This window comes from Argopecten irradians, chromosome 7 (assembly GCF_041381155.1).
Source record: "Argopecten irradians isolate NY chromosome 7, Ai_NY, whole genome shotgun sequence".
Lineage (NCBI taxonomy): Eukaryota > Metazoa > Mollusca > Bivalvia > Pectinida > Pectinidae > Argopecten > Argopecten irradians.
Genome location: NC_091140.1, coordinates 34,520,146 through 34,541,053, shown reverse-complemented (window position 1 = coordinate 34,541,053; position 20,908 = coordinate 34,520,146). Strand labels below are relative to the sequence as shown.

General features: G+C 33.6%; 1 protein-coding gene across 1 annotated transcript in view; it reads right to left on the bottom strand.

Moving 5' to 3' along the window:
• LOC138328245 (carbonic anhydrase-related protein 10-like) overlaps positions 1–20,908 on the bottom strand; it is a 97,410-nt gene that overhangs the window by 36,612 nt on the left and 39,890 nt on the right. The window contains exons 3-4 of the mRNA XM_069274960.1: positions 3,572–3,705; positions 900–1,091 (exon numbers count right to left, since the gene is read on the bottom strand). Of these exons, the coding sequence (XP_069131061.1) occupies positions 900–1,091; positions 3,572–3,705 (326 nt within the window). The remainder of the gene's footprint in view (positions 1–899; positions 1,092–3,571; positions 3,706–20,908) is intronic.

Genomic DNA, 20,908 nt, shown 5'->3' with positions numbered 1-20,908 from the left:
TGAATCTACTTCAAGTCTCAATTCATAAAATTTGATTTTGGAGACTTACTTAATTATTATATAACCGTTTCACACTTTAATTTCCAAAGCTAGAGTTTGATAAATACAATGGAACATTTCTATTTTAAAAATTCCATATTTATCTAGAATTGCAATGTACGATGTTAATTTTTTAATTTCATTATATATATCGAAATTGGTAGACCCACCAGATCCTAAATTGTTAAGATTTTCTCAGCAGAGTTTTTTTTATTAGATAATCTCCTCCTAGTTTGAAACTCAGGTCATTTAATAGAGACAAAAATGATAAAGCTGAATTTTTGTGAATTTTTGTTTCAATATTCTGAGAGATTGGTTGCCAGTCTATGGAATCGGGTCAACCTCTTAATATAAATCTACTAGATTTACAATGTGAATCTTGACATGTCTATTGTACACCTGTATACATAACATACTCCATATTATATCGATGTAAATCTTCATACTAATATCAGTATAACACATTGGGTTAAACAAAGTTCATTTCATGTCGAGAATACCAGGTTAAAAATATACTTTGTCAGTTTGCGCCATGTGTTGATGTGTTTTCATTGAAATAAAATTCTTTTCAGAATTTGCCATTTCCTGTTGATAATCAGTAAGTATGTCATCAACATTTTTCACCGAAAACACAACATGTTAGAACTTTATATATTTTTACCTGGAAAATCAACTTCTAGAAATACATATATCATATAGATTTTTTTTATGGAAAGCAAACTTTCTGGAATTTACAATGTTAATTTTGTTCCTAGAAAAATAACCTTTTAGAATATACCCAGTCCTATTGACAGTAAGCATGCCATATTCATCTGCTTAAACAGACAACCGGTAATAAAGATAAAAAGCGATAGACTTACTTCCGCCGGAAATGCTCGCCCAGCAATTCTGTGCTCTGATCCGTTAAAATGTCTTTTACTGAAATGAAATTTGATTTCTGTCACGTGATAGACGTATGACAAAGGACCTTCGCTGACGTTAACGTGAGTGGGGAAAGAGCTGTCCAACATAAACGTGATGTCATTTCCGGTATTCAGCAGTTTTCCATTTACCTGTAGAAATAATGAAATCTAGTTTTTATTTGATTTGTTAGGGAATCGGAAAGATAGTCCTTATCAAAGAAAGATCTGTCTCATATTTGCATTATCGAATCAAATTTGATTGTCGGAATGACCGACCTATAACTTATCCGATAACCTTTGCGAAATAAATTTCAGGTAAACCCTGGAAAAAGCCCTCTAAGGAAGTTAAGGTAATTTGATTCTTTTCTATTTATTGACAGTTATTACCCACTATCACGGATGGAATGCCTGAAGATGTGTTACAGTAAACGTCGATATTTTTGATCGTAGATTAGTCTGTTTGGTCAGCTTTGAACTATTCGTTTTTTTTTGTTTTTGTTTTTGTTTTTTGTTTTTTGTTTTTATTTTTTTATTTTTTTTTCTATTTTTTTGCTTTTTGGTTTCGTAAAAAGGATAATCCATTTAACATTCGGATTTAAAGAGACAATTCACTCAGGCTAATTCTTTTATATAACCAAGAAGCAAAATATAGCATAAATGTATTGTTCTACATTTCTTATGAAACACTTAACGTAAAACATTGACCAATTCCATGACATTGTTAAGTATTTTAATTAACATCGCTGAAATATCAAATCGTTGATCAATACGATTAAGCAGGTATAATATGGACGCTGTACCCATACCGAGCCAAAGTCACGCACGTTAAACAAATGAACTGCATAACCACTGAGGAGGTGATAAAATGATTTTTTTAGGCAAGACAATTCACCTAATAAGGTAAACACACTACTGTCAGAGCGATTTGAGCAGTTCTGGACAAAAGTTGCATTACTCTACGAGCAAGGGACAGGGTTCGGCATACAAGAATTTCGACCTCAGCGTGTAATGGCGGATAGCGAGCGAGTTTGAACATTTCACACACAAGTCACCACCATGGGCTTTTCAGGCATATCACAGTAAAACCGACTGATATAATTTCCATTAGAACTGGGTTTTTTCCGATATATGTACAAATTTTAATGTTCTCTTAGACTGAATTGTCCCTTTAATTATTATGGTTCAAATGATCATATTAAATATTTATGATTTCTATTTCAAATGACAAAACATATTCGTTGTTTTTCGTGATAATACACCGTCAAATTTTGATTCATCACTCTAAAACCCAGTTCCTATCATTAGTTCTCAGTGAAGCATACTACATACACCACGTGTAGATACTTAAATATGGTGGTAAAATTGAAGGAAATTATCACTTTATATTCTTTAAGCCGTATTGTCCAAAGTGTTTCATTTACTTCCGGTCGTAAAATTAATGATCATGCGCAGATGTCTCCTGTTGATAAGGTCAATAACCGGTCGATCGTTAACTTTACTGGATCGATTTTAATTCTGTATTTTATTATCTCGCAAGAGATTTATTTAAAGTATGACAAGGACAAACGGATTTTCTAACAGATGCTTTATGATTTAATTATTTCTTGTGAGATGATTCCTTTTAATTGTTTAAATCTATTTTTCATGCTCAAAACATTCCAAAAAAAGGGATTTTATGAACGATTTAAAGAGAATCAAAACCGATAGACGTAGTATTATTTTAGTCGAGAAGCTGTGTCAGAACAAGGACAGTAGGAAAAGAATGAATGATGTTTTCGATTGATTTTCGGAAACATTTATCTTTAACTTTATTTTGAACATGATACATGTACTCACGATGCTTTACAAATAAGACATTTGATATTCATATTTAAATTTTCACTCCGTAATTATGTAAGTAAGTTAATCGCTATACTGTATATTTATTGAATAAACATCATCCAGTAATTTTTTTAAGTAAATTTACACATAATTATGTAACAGTGGCCTTACTTGTATATAATGTATATGTAGCAATGTTGCCAAACAGTAGTCTGCTATAATTCCTATCACAATTGTCATAATGCAGTAACGTAGTGCTGTTAGGATTTTTCTAATTATTTAAAAGACTCATATTTATTCGTTTCGACATAACCAATTATCACGCGTTAAGTTAACTACTTAAATGATTAAAGGGAATCAAAGAAAAGCAAACTACCATCTCATAAATTGTATCGTTCAACTAATCAAAATTGATATTAGATGTAGTTAATATATTAAAAGAGTGAAATCAACTCACTACGGATGACTATACGTGTCATGTAGTATTTTTTTCAATCTCGCTATAACGAGATAATCTATCTCGTTTTAACAAGATAACGATCTCGTTACAACAATTTAACTATCTCGTTATACCGAGACAATCTATCTCGTTATAATAAGACAAAAAAGAAATACAACATGGCACGTACAGGCTTCCGTAATTTACAATCTATCTAATCAATAAACTTTCAAAATTATATTTTTGCAAGGGCACCACATACGGATACGCTAATGTTATCAGACGACACAAAAATATTCATCAATCAACTGTAGACCGGAAGTAGACAGCCCCATCATACATCACGTTAACATCGATGACGCCTACTCACATGAGAGCTCTCCACCTTGACATGTTTGAGATTTGGGTCGAACAGAAGCATTTCCGGGTGAATATCTATAGGAGACTGTTGTTTCCCCCACGAACACATCCGGTACGGTCCCGTAACTCCCCAGTTGGCAGGACCTATCAAATAAACAGAAAAAATCAAAGTAAACCAATGATATTAAAGTAATTTCCGCTAATAATCAACAAAACGTCCCAATGACTTTGATAAGCGAACTTTCGATTAGAACCGGCGCCTATTTAATAACGTCTTATAGATGTCGTCGTAAAGCGAATTTGTTGATTTAAGCTTCCTTTCGAGCATTTGATGTAATGGATTTTTTTTTACGTTAAGAATATTTGAAAGGTTTATCATTTTAAAAGGTACCACTCTTCCTTATCATATGATGAGAGGATGGTGGATATTTTTTAAATAGAACATATGTCATATCATTATGTGGTTCCTCTCTTTTTGATAGTGCTATTACGGGGGTTACCAAAACGATATGAGTAAAAATACGACTTTCTGTCGACGAATGACACCACAAAAATTACGTCAAAACATAACGTTACAATCACCCGAGGATGGGACTTATCGATAGTATTGTACTTCACCCATGTTGTTTTGGTTTCTCTAAATAGTCGTATTATGCCGTTACTTCCATACCGATAAAAGAGCTTTTAATATGTCAGCATCAAAAGTTAGCACACGCAGTGATTACGATACTCCGATGCATAGGTTTTGAATTGACATTGTTTTTTAAATTACACCTAACACAGTTATGTCACAAAAATTATCATTAAGTATGCGTTCATTATTTGTCAGAAAAGAAAGTGAAGTAAAATCGATCAAACCATTTAAAACAGTGATCTACAATATATCATTCTACATTTGGACAGCATTATTTCTTCAAGATATTTTCCGTGATATCTAAACAAGGGTTATAGATAGGTATTTTTGCTAGTATTCATAAAGAGACTTAAAAGTTTGTTTTAAACTTTTAATTTTTTATTTTTTACCTTCTTTAAAAACATATTGTTTTTATTATAATATAGAAGAAAAAAACTACAGGCCATTACTTTTGACTAGTTGTGACACACATAACTGAAACAAACTTGAGAGTGACTTATACAAAGAATTTGCTGTGTTTATATACCTTTGGTCATTGTATCACCACAGCTATACACGTAGGGCAGACATTGATACTACCGATGGATATTCACGATAATTGAAACGTTGTTAATGTATATATCATCTTAATGGTGAAACCATACCATTTCTATGCATTCCATTTTAAGACGGTAAATATTGATTTGAGTTTGAAGCATTATATTGACGTAAATGAACATGAAACAAATATGTTGACGAACGCTTTGAATACTCTCGCAGAAATGTGTCTCAAACTGTACTTTCTATCGGGGGATAAAACTTAAATACTTCTTTTACACCGCCAATGGAAAACATCAAATATCGACTGTGTATATTGAAATGTCAACCCAGGTTGGTAATGGACGATTCCTGTCAAAATAAGGAAACAACTTACTGCATTGGGTAAAGCGTATCGTATCATACATGTATCATATTAATCTCTGCATAAAAGCTTTGTCAAAAATGTTAAAAAAACCAACTTTCGTTCATAGCTAATATACATATTTACAAATTTTCTTTTTTTATTTTTATCATATAATTTCTCAATATGCAATTCGATTCAAACTGGAAATCACCTTTTCTCCCAAGTCTCAATGTAAATAGAAAATACATTATTTCATTTGAACTCTTTAATCTATGATTTATGCTGCTTTAACGGTGTTATACCGTTGCCTATTTCCACGTTAAGGTCGGAAAGATATTTTTATTTTACTTGAAATCTATGACGAATGTTGCTTTAACAATGGAATATCGTCACCTATATTTCTTTGCTACCTGTTTATGAATGTTATGTGTCCTTCTATGATACAGACTAAATGTTAAATACATGCTATCGTGAGCCTTATATAGATTATTTAGAGTCGCATAATTCAATAATCTAAATCAAATTACATAAAATAAACAAGAAAAATTGATTTAAACTGATTTTAAAGAAACGAAGAAGCGTAGGTAATAGATATTTAGCATTACAAATTAAAAAAAAATTGCCTTTAAAGATACGTGGAGGCGTATACAAAGGTGATGTTGTAAAGCAACTTTTGGATTTTTTGCATTATTCTTCTTTTTTTTTTAAGGAAGAAAATAAGAATCCTCATTGCTGGAAATCGTTTTAGGTTTAAGTCACGAATTTAACATTACTTGACAATAATGTGGATAGGCAGTCCACATGGGAAATACATATCGTGTGAGGAGAAAAGCTATCCTACAACTATAGGAGACAGGAAAACACAAGGACAATTTGAAACATTGATTCCACAGGCTCCTCGTTACTGGCATGCCGAAAGGCATTTCAACATGAAAAATCCAGAGATACAATTGCAAATGGAAAGTGATTTAGCTGCATGGCGTGCTTTAAAGAAATGTGCGGGTAGGCGATTTCACAAGAAAGTAAAATGTTGATATAAAACGTCTTTATGGATTTGAAGTGAAAAAGAGAAAAATTGAATAGTTCTCAGAGGAATTAGGAAATGTCTACTTTCCCTGATAAACATGAGATATTGGCAGTATTTGTACAGTATCTTTGTCGGTTCACCGCCGACTTCTTACATAGAGTTCACACCATTCCTCTCTACAACAATCGTCTTATACGCATTTGTCAGTGAGAAAGAAACGCTTCAAATTGGGTTATGATACTTCAAATAAAATCATCTTTACAGACAACATTGATCTAGGTTTGAGTTACGGTGGAACGAGTCGTGTACACATTTATCCATTTTCAATTGCGAAACAAGTTACACATTTTATGTAAAGTTAGATCTATTAAAATATTTTGTGTTATGGCACTTACTATATACAATATATTCAATTTAACCTCATGCTTAAGTTTACTAAAGACATTCTTTTCAAAATTCCAAATTCATCGAGGCATTATTTTTTCCATGAAATCATAACGCCGTTGTATCAACCGACCTGAAGTGACGTTACCAACGGCATTGTCATTTATTTTCTTTATGAGCTGGTACAGTAAATTTTAAGTCAATAAAAATGCTAATCCGAAGTAAGATTGGATTATATGTACATGCATGTCAATTTTGTGAATTGCATCTGTTCTAACAAAACAAAGGGATATTATTTACTATAAACAAAAACTGTAACACACGAAAATATCATTAATATCCATGTATTAAAGGTGTTATCCGGGCTTTAGGTAAAAATCACCATTTTCCAAAAGCTTTTTGAATAGTATGTACAGTTAGACAACGTAACACTTGAACAATTGAAGAAGACAAAAATATAATGCCAAATTAATTTGGGATGTACGGGTTGGGCACGACAAGATAAGGATGCAAGTGAGCACGTCTTCTTCCCGACGGGGTAGCGTTTTCGTCAGATATAAAATAGATAGGAAAAATCGAACCTTGTTTCAAAGATATGCGATCTTATTATTGTGCTATCATTTCGCAATTCTAACCATGTGCGTGATTTAATAGGCATATTGTAAACTATAGGTACATTATGTAAATTCTTCCTTGATATACAAAATAATTGTGACTTACGGGGCACCTTATTAACCGTTGTAGAGAATATGAGACCTAATTCCCATCTAATAGACAATTTTCAAGCAGCAATTAACATTTTTAAGGTAAGAATAAAAACAGCCAGGATTCAATACCAAACACTATGCCTTGTTAGCTTAAGAATATCAAGATAATGAAATTTGGATCTAATAGGGTATATTTCCTTATAGTGTTCGGTCAGTTTGGCGAACAGTAGTAGCGTCTATGAAGTGATGCAAGAAGTATCAAACTCATACTTAGTACTACAACATCATTCATATTCATAGATGTCAAAAAATGGGTACAGTGCATATGTAGGATGCACAAGTGACGGAAGAAGACAACTTTAACATTTGTGCCCTATCCGGACCTCGAACTCACGATCTACTGTATTAAATCGCCAGGCAAATATACTCGCAGCTTACACCACTGTACCACATTTACGTCCCTCAAAAGAAGGTTTTAATGGTACAGATAGTGGATAGGTGTAACATTGTATGTTATATTCTTTCATACCTACACGTGTAATACTGGCTGGTCTAGGGCAATATACTCATGTCGCCTGAGGCTGTATTGCATGGCTACCCATGCAATTAAGCCTCGTGACGTCATGGCGTCAACAAAATCACTATTTCCTCGGTAAAATGTTAACATTTTTTTTCATAACATTGACTGGTTTTACTATAAAAGATGCATGCAACGGAATTTGTGTTGAAAAATATCATGTAATTTTTCATGTATGGAAATAGACTTCATGCAGTCGTGGATTTCTTCGAATTTATTTCAAAATGGCGGGATATTATAGTTGTAAAATTGCAATAAATCGTCGAGGTATGAAAGAAAAATACTCTTTCATAAGTGGATATGAAGGATAGGGATATTCTACCCTCGGGATCACAAAAATATTGCAAAACCCTCGGCAAGCCTCGGGTTTTTCTACATTTTGTGACCCTCGGGTAGAATATCCCTATCCTTCATATCCACTTATGAAAGAGTCTTATAATGTAATACCTTCGCTGAAATAGAAGCAACGTGTTTGCACTCTTGTGTGAAGGGTGACTGTGGCATCGCTTGCTATGATGAGGAATATCTTATCATGATTGCCGTCTTGTAGATGGCGATGTCTAATGCTTATTTTGGTAGATGCAAGATGAAGCTGTAGATTTGGGCATGCGACAGAAATATCGTGTATGTAAGCTGTTATTGCCAAACATGGCGGTTACAGACATTTGAGAAAGATCTCGTTGATCGTGTACCAAATTATTACAACAACGATAGACGAACTGCTCAGATTAGCGTATCATTTATAAACGTTATGGTCCTATTGAATTGAAAATCATAATCATAGGGATGACCTGTTGATCCTATACTGCTGAAATGATATTCTGGAGAAGATTAGAAAGAATATTGCAGATTATAAAATACCAACAGTGACTTCTCACTTGTTGATGGTCTCAATGATTGAGAACGGTATTGGACTTGTTATGTTGCTTATATTATAGAACTTATGATGCAAAAGAATGCTAAAGAGACTCAAAACATTTAAGCTTTGATGCCGATAATTTAGTGACACCAATGCTCATAATTAATTTTTCAAACTACTTGATTAAATAAAATACGTTTAAACATACGATGTCATTGATTTTCCAACAGATTATTTTTATTTCAAATCAGTACGCAATGTCGACGACTCTACAGTGAGTCATGATAACGTCGAGTTTCCGCGTCATTTTCGAATTTTTTTCTTCTTAATAGTGTGAATAAAAAGAATCTGCCAATCAGAGAACCGCATTTAGTACAATCTGATTGAAATACAGATCCTTATAACCACTCCGTTAAATAGAGGATCTGAGAACATCCTATAAAGGATCATGTTCGGATGACCTTTGTACCACGTGTACTTCAGATTACATACATTTTCTAAACATTGCTATTTTGTCCCAGTATACATATACATCTAGCTTTGTTGTTCTCTTTGTGCGATATTACTACGTACACGAAAATAATTCAGACAGCTTTTTCAAACTATTTCGTCCCGAGTCAAGATTCTGGCAGTGTCAATTTGATTGGCCATTTCCAAAGGTCATCTGGACGTGACCCCTAATGGCATGTTGTTAGATCCTCTTATCAAACGTAGTGATAATAAGGATATGTATTTTTTATCAGATTGCATTTAGAATGAAAACAAATGAAAAAATAATTATTCAAACATAAATGCGATTGTGTAACATAATGTTATTGTCAAAATGTCTTTCTAATCCCATCGATAGCCTTTCACATGTAATATATACCATAACAATTATGTACTGTACATCAAAGAGTACTCAATTTCCATTATTCCATTAAGCGAGACACATTGCTACACAGCCGTATGGGTTCTTTACTGATATTCAACGATTCCTTGTATATTGATTTATTCCGTACATATGGCTTGATTACGCGCATAAACGTGACTATACATCTTAGAGAATATATTATCGACGGAAAAAATAATAGAAAATACATAAGATTGCATCGAACAGGAGTGGTCAATTGACGGATGTCCTATGATTGTATAATGACATTTATTTACTGCCATATTAAATTGTGAGTCTCCATCTTGGCTATCTGACAAAACACGCGATATGGTTTAATGTTCTTTTATTTCGTTCCAAGTGTAAATATTTCCTTTCATAGAAGGAAGTGTATACACGTTTTGGTGATATGTACAAGGGTTTTCATGCATTTTGTTCCTTTAAAAGTAGTTCATGCCTTATCAACTGTGAAAGAATGTCGAAACGATTACACAGAAAACTGGGACGAAAATATTGATATACTTGAAACATATATATATTTATTTACTTTTTCAATAATGTTTGCTTTAAATCAGAGGTCCTTCTTTTTACTCTATCTAATAGATGAATGCAGTGAGAACAGGGACGTTAGCAATTCAGATTAATGCATTGATTGTTACAAATCCAACAAAGATCTTTATTTAAACATCAAATAGATGCTAGTAAGTGAACATTATAATTTTGATTTGCAAAGCTAACCTGTATATCTACTGGTTGTACAAATCTCAGAAAAAATGCTGTAATGTAAATATGTTTTAACATATATATAATAAAATAGAAAAAAAAAACTAAAACAAATCTGCCATCGATCTAACGTTAGAGATCGATGTCAGATTTGTTTTAGTTTTGTTTTTCTTTTATTTAAATTCCATCACAAGGATATTCAACATTTATTTATTATATAATAAAATATATATACGCAGATTATGAAATTATATTAAATTGCTATGAAATGAATATCAAGTAAATTAATTTCAACGTATCTTTATCTCATATATTAAACATCATAGGCTGGTTTAATGAATCTGCTGAGAACAACAATTATAAAAGTGTTATAAATAATAGTTAACATTTATATGACATATTTATGTCAAAAAACCACATTTATTGAAATGAATAATAGCATCATATCAGAAAGGTACCACAATGACAAGACGCAATGACATATAGACCCGGCTTTGTTGAGCAACTGTCTCAAGAGAAATCGAAAAGTACATATCAATCAGACTCTCGCTTCAACGTTTGACTGCGGATCACGATTACTATGACCTTTTCTTCCAATTTCATTTTTAAATTTTTCCTGACTTTTACAATCAGTAGCTGAAACCATCTTAGACAACACAAGCCTGAGTCATGCAAGAACACACGTTAAACCAAATGAAGGGAGGAAACTTTAACAGTGCACATAGAATTGCCAGTTTTCAATCTAATTTTAAAAGCGCTACAATGTATTCCTTTTTACATGCTGGCTTAATTTCCCGAAATAAAACAAAGTTTATATTTTTTTTTACATTCTCAATTGAGAAATTTTCCTGTTCCGAGTGGGATATTCTTAGGATTAATTACTTCACTTCGTTTTAATTTGGCTTTCTGTTTCCCTTTTCTTCAAGTACCAATCTGATTGATTTTACGGATTGGATCATCACGCAACACCAACATCGATTTGAGTTTCGTGACATTTTCGACTAGTTTTTGATCATAGTTTTAGTTTAGGACGAATTTGTAAGTAAGATGTGTGGTAGATAAAAAAATGGCAAGGAATATGAGATCTTTCTGAGGTTGAAAAGAAACACTTATGTATGATGTTGAAAAAAAGTTTTTAAGTTCCTAATGTTAGAATGATTCCATTGTGACTTGTCCATACTAAGCACAATAAATAAATTATTTGTTTAATACAATATTAATATTAATTAAATTACGTATTGTGGACTTTTGATACTAGTTAATAATCATTATGTGTCTATAGACAAAGAATTACAATTACAATATCACACAACGAACAATATATAAACACATTACAGTCATTACCATAATAATACAAGTCGATATTTATTGTATTTTAAGATTGATAATTTCCGGATTTTATCCGAAGATTGAGGGCGAGGTTTATTGTTATCGTAACGTTTGTTCAGATGTCATTTGTCAGGGGAGAAATATTGTTCACATCGATTATAATTGATACACTGGGTAAACATTTATTATGTTTGGTATACAAATATTTCATCCTCTATACCGCTATTCATTTCCGTAAGTCTTCGAAATACATTGGTTTTAAAACACTTCGTCCTTGCAATTTGAATACATTGGTTATTTGAAAATGGTATTTACATGTTACATCATATTGTATATTTGATTAAGCGTTTTTATTTAAATACTTTGACACTTTGATAAATAATGCAAGCCTTAATGAATTCTAAGTTGTTTTTATGAATATGAAACACCGGCCTTGGCATGCTAGATAATTGACAAACACGTGCCTTGGCACGGAAAGTGTACAAGGGCAATATAGTCTGACTCAAATCTTCCTCTTTCACATGATGTAAAATCATAATAATATACACCTCAAGCGAGATTTTACTGCGTGGATCATCGACGACCAGGATACTTGATCAGTGGAGCATCCGGCTAGTGTTTGGAGATTTCGTGTTCGAACCCAAGTCTGGCCGTCATATTTTCTTCTCTCTTATTACAGAATTGACACCAAACTAAAATATCCATGGTGGTGATATAAAGGTTTCGTGAACAACAACACTGAGAAAAGAAGGAGAAATGTAGAAGGGCTGGCCTTGGTCAATCATTGTGATCAAGTAGCTCAGTCGGAACAACATCCGACTAGTGTTCGGAGTTTCCTTGTTTGACCCCTGTCTGACCAACACATTTTTTTTTCTTTTACTACTATAATATTGATATGCATCAAGGCTATGTTGTTAACAAGATATTAATTTTGTCTTCAAATGTTTTCAAACAGTAAACTAACGTGTAATTATAGTAAGCATAAACTAACATTACAAGAGGTCCATAGGGTCGTTCAAATGATAGATTCAGTATGACAAAGACGCCCTTTGTAGTAATGAAATATACCACCATCAAGCCGAACCGATATGCTCAATAGTCTGTAATTGTACTTCAGTGACATCCAAAGTCATTTTAAGACTTCTGCGCAAGGTTTAGTTCAAACCCATATGTACATGGGGGATTTCATGCTATTTGTATAATTTTGAATTTCCACAACTAACGGATAATGCCAGGGAATTACGAATCGTTTCAGTTTATTCTTTCAAAATGATGTCTTCGCTTGAAAAGCTAAACTGCCCATCCATTGGGCCCCTGGTGCTTTCTCGTTTATCTGATATAGGCAGCGTTTTCAGGAAGCTTGCAGTAAATCTTTTTTCTGGTCTTCGATCACTGTACAAAACTCTGCTCCGGCGGGTGAGGTCTGTTCGAGGATTTGTTCAATTTGGAATCATCGTTTCATAAGAATTTATTGATATGATAATTGGCTTGTTTCACTGATATAGCACCATAAAAGGCAAGAGTTCCACGATAACAAGGAGACGCAGCACAAGTATACCGCAGCCCAACAAAACCTTCACACATCACAACACGTTAAAAATGTTTCAAATTTTGAAGATTGACCTCTCACTAAAATTACTTGGCTTTTCTATTTCGCAAATAGATCCGGAAGTGACAAAATGTAATATGGAAATATATCATTAGTTATAAACTTACGGATTTGACTCGAATCGTATAAGCGTTGTCTATTACGAGTTTCTCCTTATAGAAGTTATCATAAACAAACATTAATCATACCACAGCCAATATCACGAAGTTCAAACAGTTTGTCAAACTCCTGACCTATGAAGTTGAACGATGGAGGGAGAGGTGAAGAGTATGTCTAATCAAAGTAAGTGAGTTTTTGGGATAATGTCAGATTAGTCAGCTTTATAGATGATATGTTTAATAGTTCTCCTATCTTGGAATACAATTCCCGTGAGTCAATTTTCCTTCTACATTATTTGATGAATGCTGTCAGTTTTACAAAACATGTTTTCGCATAGAAAAACATGACTTTGTCAGTATTTATTTTATTTTGAGTTATGTTTTTAGTTATAAAATATAATGCAAAAACCCGACAATGCATCTGGAGGTCATTGCTATGGTAGATATATTAAAATCAGAAACAATCTTAATGCATTGTATGCGTGACTGGCCCGCATTGACTTCGGAACGCTACTATGGGTTCGAGGTCATAACTCTTATTCGATCGCAATTACACCTTTGTGCATCTTTAGATGAATAAACGATACTCAATGATTCCGCAGGACGGAGGTCATGTAAGTAAACGCAATCTTAAATAACATTTACCAACATTACATTACTCATCTTATGACTGTTTTGCAAGTCTGAATCAACGTAAAATGCAAATCGATGCTATTACTAGTTCCATTTACTATCTTGACAAGAGCTTTGGCTGTGTGCAAACGATAAAATACTGACCTACTGACACAATTTAGATATTTGATATAGAAATATAAGCTTCAGGTTAAAAAGTATACCACAAACTAGCCAATGTATCGTGTAATATAAGTAACCTTCCGGTGTAAAAGGAGCTGGTCACTGTGACTTGTAGATAGTGTTAGATACTTTCTTTGTCCTCAGTTGATTTCTCTGTATAAATCTTTGTCTCAGTCGGTTTCGTTTCGAGGCACTCGACAAGAAATACGTATTTCAGTATTTTTCTAACCAACAGTTTTGATGTTGTATGGAACTTAGTTTTAAAAGAAAACACCAGTGCTTCTGCTTAACATATCAAAGTCGTATACTCCTATCATTATACAAGAAAGAAGTTAAAATACAAGTACTTAGAGTTTTTGCTTATTCTGGTATGTCATTACCATTATATCGTGAGTCTTACACATTACAATTACACATTGCTAAGCATGCAAAATTAAACTACCTGTTTGTCTATGCATAGGCTTTTGACATATATAGACATACGTATCCTATTTAAGATTCAAACGTCTTGATTGACAGAAATTTTTACCTTTAAAAGATCCCATGTTTAAGTCATTACATTCTAATTCGCTCAAATGTAAATTAACAATACATTACTACAAAAAGGGCCAGACCGAAAACACTTATTTTTGATTGGTTAAGAGCCACAAAATAATTGAAATGGCATACCAAAGCAATTGAGAACCCATGCATTGACGGAATCCAAACAACGTTTAGGTGTTTTGCAAATCTAAGCAGCTGACCATATTAAAGGTTACATGTCTAATGTCTCAAGTAGATGTTTGCCATGATTGTAAAAGAAATTAAATCGATCAATCCATGCATCAAAGTAATATCCATGGAAACACATCGAAGCCCTATTAACAATGTTAGTATATATTTTGAACAAACAATCGATTAGCAATGCACTCACCAGTAGCATTCGTTTATAGTTTTAACTTACTGTAAAAACAACTCGAACATATTTTTCGAAATTAAAAAAAAAAAAAAAAAAAAAACAATGCATCATATCTAAAATCTTGAAAACATATCTGTTTTCATGTAGGCATTTGATATAATTATCTGGTATTCCAGGGATACCAACCGTATTCGATTAACCAAATATTAGTTACACATCCATGATGAAGGTAGGGATCAGCTAACTGAAGGAATTTCAAGACAATTCGTTCCACAAGGAATATTGATATCCCGGCAAAGATGATGTTTTCTGACAACCGGAAATTATTGGACCTACAACATCGTTCCGGAATGACTACGACCGTCCGAATCGGTGATTTAGTCGATAAGGCTGTCTTCCTGTTTAGGAGATTAATTTGTTCAGGTTTTACAGAGTCTGTATGTAAATCAGACGTAAGCCAGTTTTATATCCTGTTAATAACGGTAGATTTTCGGGTTGTATCATCGTTTCGTATGATTTATTGTTGTTGAAGGTTGGTCGAGTGAAACAAGTGGCTGAAGACCATGCACCATTAAAAGACGAACGATTGGCGAGGGTTGCTAGGTCGATATGGCTACGGTTTGAATTACAGGACGGTCGATTACTCTTGTCTGTGTCCATAGCTGTAAATACACGAAGCTTCGCCTCTATTGAATATGACTGTCGTCCGAAAATGGTCACTTGATCATTTGCTTACTATTTTACATAAACATATTTATTGATATTATTCAACATAATGGAAATACCACTTAAAATCTTAAAAGATTTAGATAGTATACTACATTTTTGTATCCAAATCTCTGCTAAACGTTTTAACATATTTCAATGTATAAACAACCAAGGCATAAGAATATAATGTTGACACGATGTAATGCTATTGTATATATAAACATGTAATCGATTAACAATTTTAATACTTTAATTTTTGAATTGACTCTAAATATAACATCAAGCTAAATTGACATTATCAAAACCGTAATAGCTACTTAGCTTCAAATTCGATGGCAATCAAAGATTTGATAGACTTCTAGAACACTGGCGTTTATTCATTTCGTCATAAAACAGTTGTGAGGTCTGTATGAGAAGATGGGATACCAAGCTACCGTATACAGAAAAATCACAAGGCGGGTTATATGGTAAAAACCAGTAACAGTGGTGACATTTTTGTAAGTTCGATTTTCAAATAATGTTAAATAAGCATTTGTTTTTATCGGGGATTATGCATCAGATAAACGTTTAAGTGGAAGAGGATACTGAGTCGTAAAATGTAAATAAGGATTGCTTTATGGAGAATCCATGTATGTTGTTAGGACACAGATATATTGGATCTCGTACAGAGCAGACATATTGGAGGCATGGTTAGAGCATATATCATTCTAGAAAAATAAAATGAGGGTATTGAAGGGAAATACGAAATATCTGTATTGGTGGAATATGTACCGAAAAATTATCAAATCATGTGTTTTATTCATTTGAATTTTCCACTGATGATTTTTATTTGTATTGGAGACTTGTTTGTCGACACGATGTTCAATATTTTAATTGTTGAAAATAAAGGGAGGGATTCCCACAGACGCTAGATAACTCCATTACGAAAGAAGTGATACTATGGCAGTAGACACCTAGCACATTAAACTAGGATGATACTGATCCTGCCTCAAGTTTTAATATCCAAATCACAAACGTAAATTACGTCTGTCTTAAAGTCGTAGATTTAACTCTGATTTATGTGAACATTACGGAATAAAAAGGTTATTCTCGACTGTATATAAACTACAAGCGGATTGCCGTTTGATATCTACCGTGTATTTTTTTTTCTAGTTGGGAGACCTGGGCTAGGCCTATATGATTAAGCGTGGCGTTACTGTATGAAGAACAACACTAAAACAACCTCTATGTGATGACAACACCGCGTTATTGATTCTTGATACCGACAGACATATTCGATCAAAGACAACGCCGTTCTGTCATCATGGTCTCACGCATTAACTACTTAATGCAATCGCGCTTTTAAAGGAATCCTTTCAAACAAAAATGTACTAGAATACCACCCATTTAATGACGGAAAATGTTGAACTTTAGAATACAACGATTAAATTACAATACATTCTTCCACTGGCATGTTTTGATTATTTGTTGGGAATATTCACATCGGTCCAACCTTCTTTACCGCCCATCTCTGTATAAAGACCACCTGCTTTCTTATGGTCTCAAATGGTCTGTTTCAACACTTTTTTACCTGTGTGCAAAACAACTTGTGAGTAAAACCATTTTCCTTTATCCCTTAGGTTTGAATATAGACTGTATGGCCACTATATTTCAAGTTACCAGTTAAACATGATACGTATCTGACATATCCGTATACGGTACTTCGAAGCGAATTATAAAATAATATCAAAGAATAAACATAATTTCAAACCGCAGATAATGTTTCTATTTCTGAATCATGTGTGCTGATGTTATTTTGATAACTCATTGACTGTACTTTGAGGTTCACTTCCCTCTTTCCTTTTCGCATCAAACCCTTTGCTTCAAATCATTGCTGATTAGCCATACAGGTACTGTAATTATTAAGGTGTTCAACATCTGGTGTACCTGTTGTACGATATAGTAAGAATATATCCAAACCACGGCATCACTGATTGAATTTGTTATGCATAGCAGAGTTATTAAAAGATCAATATCTGGTCTGAAAAGTCAATTTCCGTTGTGGTTCGGAAATGTAATAATAAATATTTCAATAAGAAGAAGCGTTTTGACTCCATGTGACTCGACAACAGTCGGACCAGAATGTAAGCTTTTTTATAAACATTTTAGAATGTTTAAAGCGGCATTATGGATACAACACTCTAAACAGTCCAGAGTTCATGTGTTTAATGTGCGACGTAAGAGTACGAAGACCCGATCCTCAAGGCACATTCTTTATTCAATTATTGCGAAAAAGGGGAATATTAAAGAAACTCCATCGAATAAGGCATTAACTTTCATAACTTTCCCATGCTGTTCGGCAGAAATAGGCGGACTTAATAGACTTTCAAAGTATAATGGCAAAACGTGGTATTTTTGGATCGTAAAAAGGGTGGAATAAGAAAAGTAATGAAAGTGTAACGTGTGTGCTCTAGAACTCGGAAATGGCATAGGCTCGTGCACTGATTGGCATTAAAATGAACAAACGTTGCCGAAAGCTGTAATTTGGACAGTTTTGATTTTATTTAAATCGTTAAAAGGCACGTTGATTAAAAGAAATGTCAATGTGAATGATGGAATATTGTTCATTCAAATAAAAAAAACTATGATCATCGAATGCACACCTGTCAATGATATTTAGAAACTACGCTAATAATTATTGCAAATCGATTTATGTTCGCGAAATAGTAATTTTTGCGTAATTTCGAGAAAGATATCGAACGCTAATTGAACTGCTGTACCAACACATTGCATGTATATGAATGCGTGGACGTCAGAAAGAACATGTGATCGTAAATCCATGTTGTAAATAACGAAGAAAGACGCAAGCTATTGTCTATAAAAGTGTTATATATGAAATACCGGTAACTTTAATCAGCACATACACCTGACTTGCTATGAATGACCGTTACATAAATTGCAAACACTACAATCCATTTGTGTGATCTATCTGGTCATACATCCTCTGAGGTTTTCAAGAATAAAACAGAAAACATGGAGACGCAAGTAAGTATGGCGTTAAGGAAGAATGAAGAGTCCCGGATCAACAAAACGGCAATCTCAGATTACACTACATAGAAAAACTATGTGTTTGAACGAGGAATAGTGCATGCAATTGATATAGAGAATAACACTCTTCGACAGCAGCTGAACAAAGCCATATGGGTACAAAGCAATTACATATTCTTAACGGGCAGGGACGAGTAGGTACACACACTACTATGAATAGACTGGTCCTCGCCTCAGTTACCTCCCTTGCGGAAGCTACGCAGAGCGAACGGAGCGCAGCCTGACGGGAAATAGAAAACGGAACCAGTCTACGCCAGTTGAAGTGTGTGTATGAGATGCTAAGCATCACTGACTGTTAGGATGAATTTTGCCATTTTCTACAGAAAAAAAACAAAACAAAACAAAAAAAAATAAATAAAAAAAATGATAGAAAAATGAAAAATTGAAATAAACACATTCAAGTTGAAAAATGGATTTTAGATTTGCCAATACTTTGTTCATTTTTCGTCGTAAACATACGAATGATGGTATGACAAGCATAATCCTTAATTGCATCATCAGTCGTATGTTGAATGGCTTTATATATTGACTTACGCTAATAAATACATTAGCAGTATCGTAAAGGTGAACTTTTAGTGTAAGTTCTGTAAAATTATTACTACTGAGCTGAGAACTTTTAAATGAGGTGAGAGTACATATATCTATACGATACAGACCTTTTGCTGAAAGTTAAATAATACCTCTGTGACATATTTCGATAAGACCTTATCGTATTAGGGACCTTAAAATCTAATTGTTTCGTGGTAATGAAGTTAAAGACTTAGTGTTAACGCCAAAGGCAGTATGTACCTCCCGAGACCGGACTATTTCTGTTGATGACATAGCTATAGAGTAGCTGCCTGAAAAGTCACAAATATTCATATAGGGATTGGATTGCGTTTTTATGTTAACCATGCTTGTATGGAGCAATTCCTCTAAGGATATACATGTATTCTATGGGGCGCTAACGCGCCCCATAAGAGGAATTGCTCCATACAAGCATGGTAAACATAAAAGCGAAATCCAATCCCTATATTTACACTCATACGACTTTTTTATTTATATTTTATGCTATAAAATCGTCATTTGAATATGACGTAATTATTCAATAAAAGTCTGTCAAAAGTGGGAGGAGCTTACTCAATTGAACAGCGAAAGATGACTCTTCACGTAAGGTAGAATTATGTATCCGCAACGACAATAAAGTTCAATATTTCATTGTAAAATAAACATGACAAACAAAGTAAATTTCAGAGAACATTCATCAGATCAGAACTTTAAATATATATAATAGATTTTGTTAAAAGTTAATATATAGCGTAATAACATAAAGAATTTGTACTCGACCACATGTGTGAACTCGGTGACCGTTTTGTGCAGCGAGGCGAAGCTGACGCACGCTTACACACTGGAGTTTGCCGAAGTTGTCAAAACACCGATGTTCAAATAGCTCAACGTGTTTGAGATTGTCGTCTGACTTGACGATATTACATCCTTGGGAGCCATGTGATTATATAATCTACGCTTAGATCCATCGCCATCTACAGACGGAACATTTTCACTAGTGTTCGATGGGTACAATGTATTTGTGGTGACGCGTAACTGTCAATACGTGGATTACTAGCGGTGCATGTTTTATAATACACATGATTAAATTCTCAAAGAACAAAGACAAGAGGATATGTTTATAACTGACCTCTGTCAGAGGGTCTCACGCCTTTCCACCCCAAAGACGAGATCGTACTTCATGAAGACAGACACAGAGGTAATGTTTACATCTGACAGCACTGCACGTCGCCCCGGTCGAGTTATTTTTCCCGTTTCTTTATACAAGTGTTAATTTTTTAAAATGTTGGTATCGTATATAAATATAAAACATATATGTATTGTTTACATTTTCCCAAAATTCTATGAAAAACAACAATATACACGTAATGTTGTGTCAAAATGTAAACAAAGCCATATGTTTCTTTTATAAAAAGTAGCCCCTTTACGTTGCATAGAACATTTTCACACGCAAGTTCAAAGTTCAATGTTACCATGCAGTTATGGTAAACTAAATCGGCTAGTACTTGCGTATAATGAACAAGCCTAGCAAGTGTAAATATAGCTGTAATGACATCTCTTTGTCTAAGTGGTGGATTTTTTGTTTGTTTGTTTGATTAATTAACGTCCTATT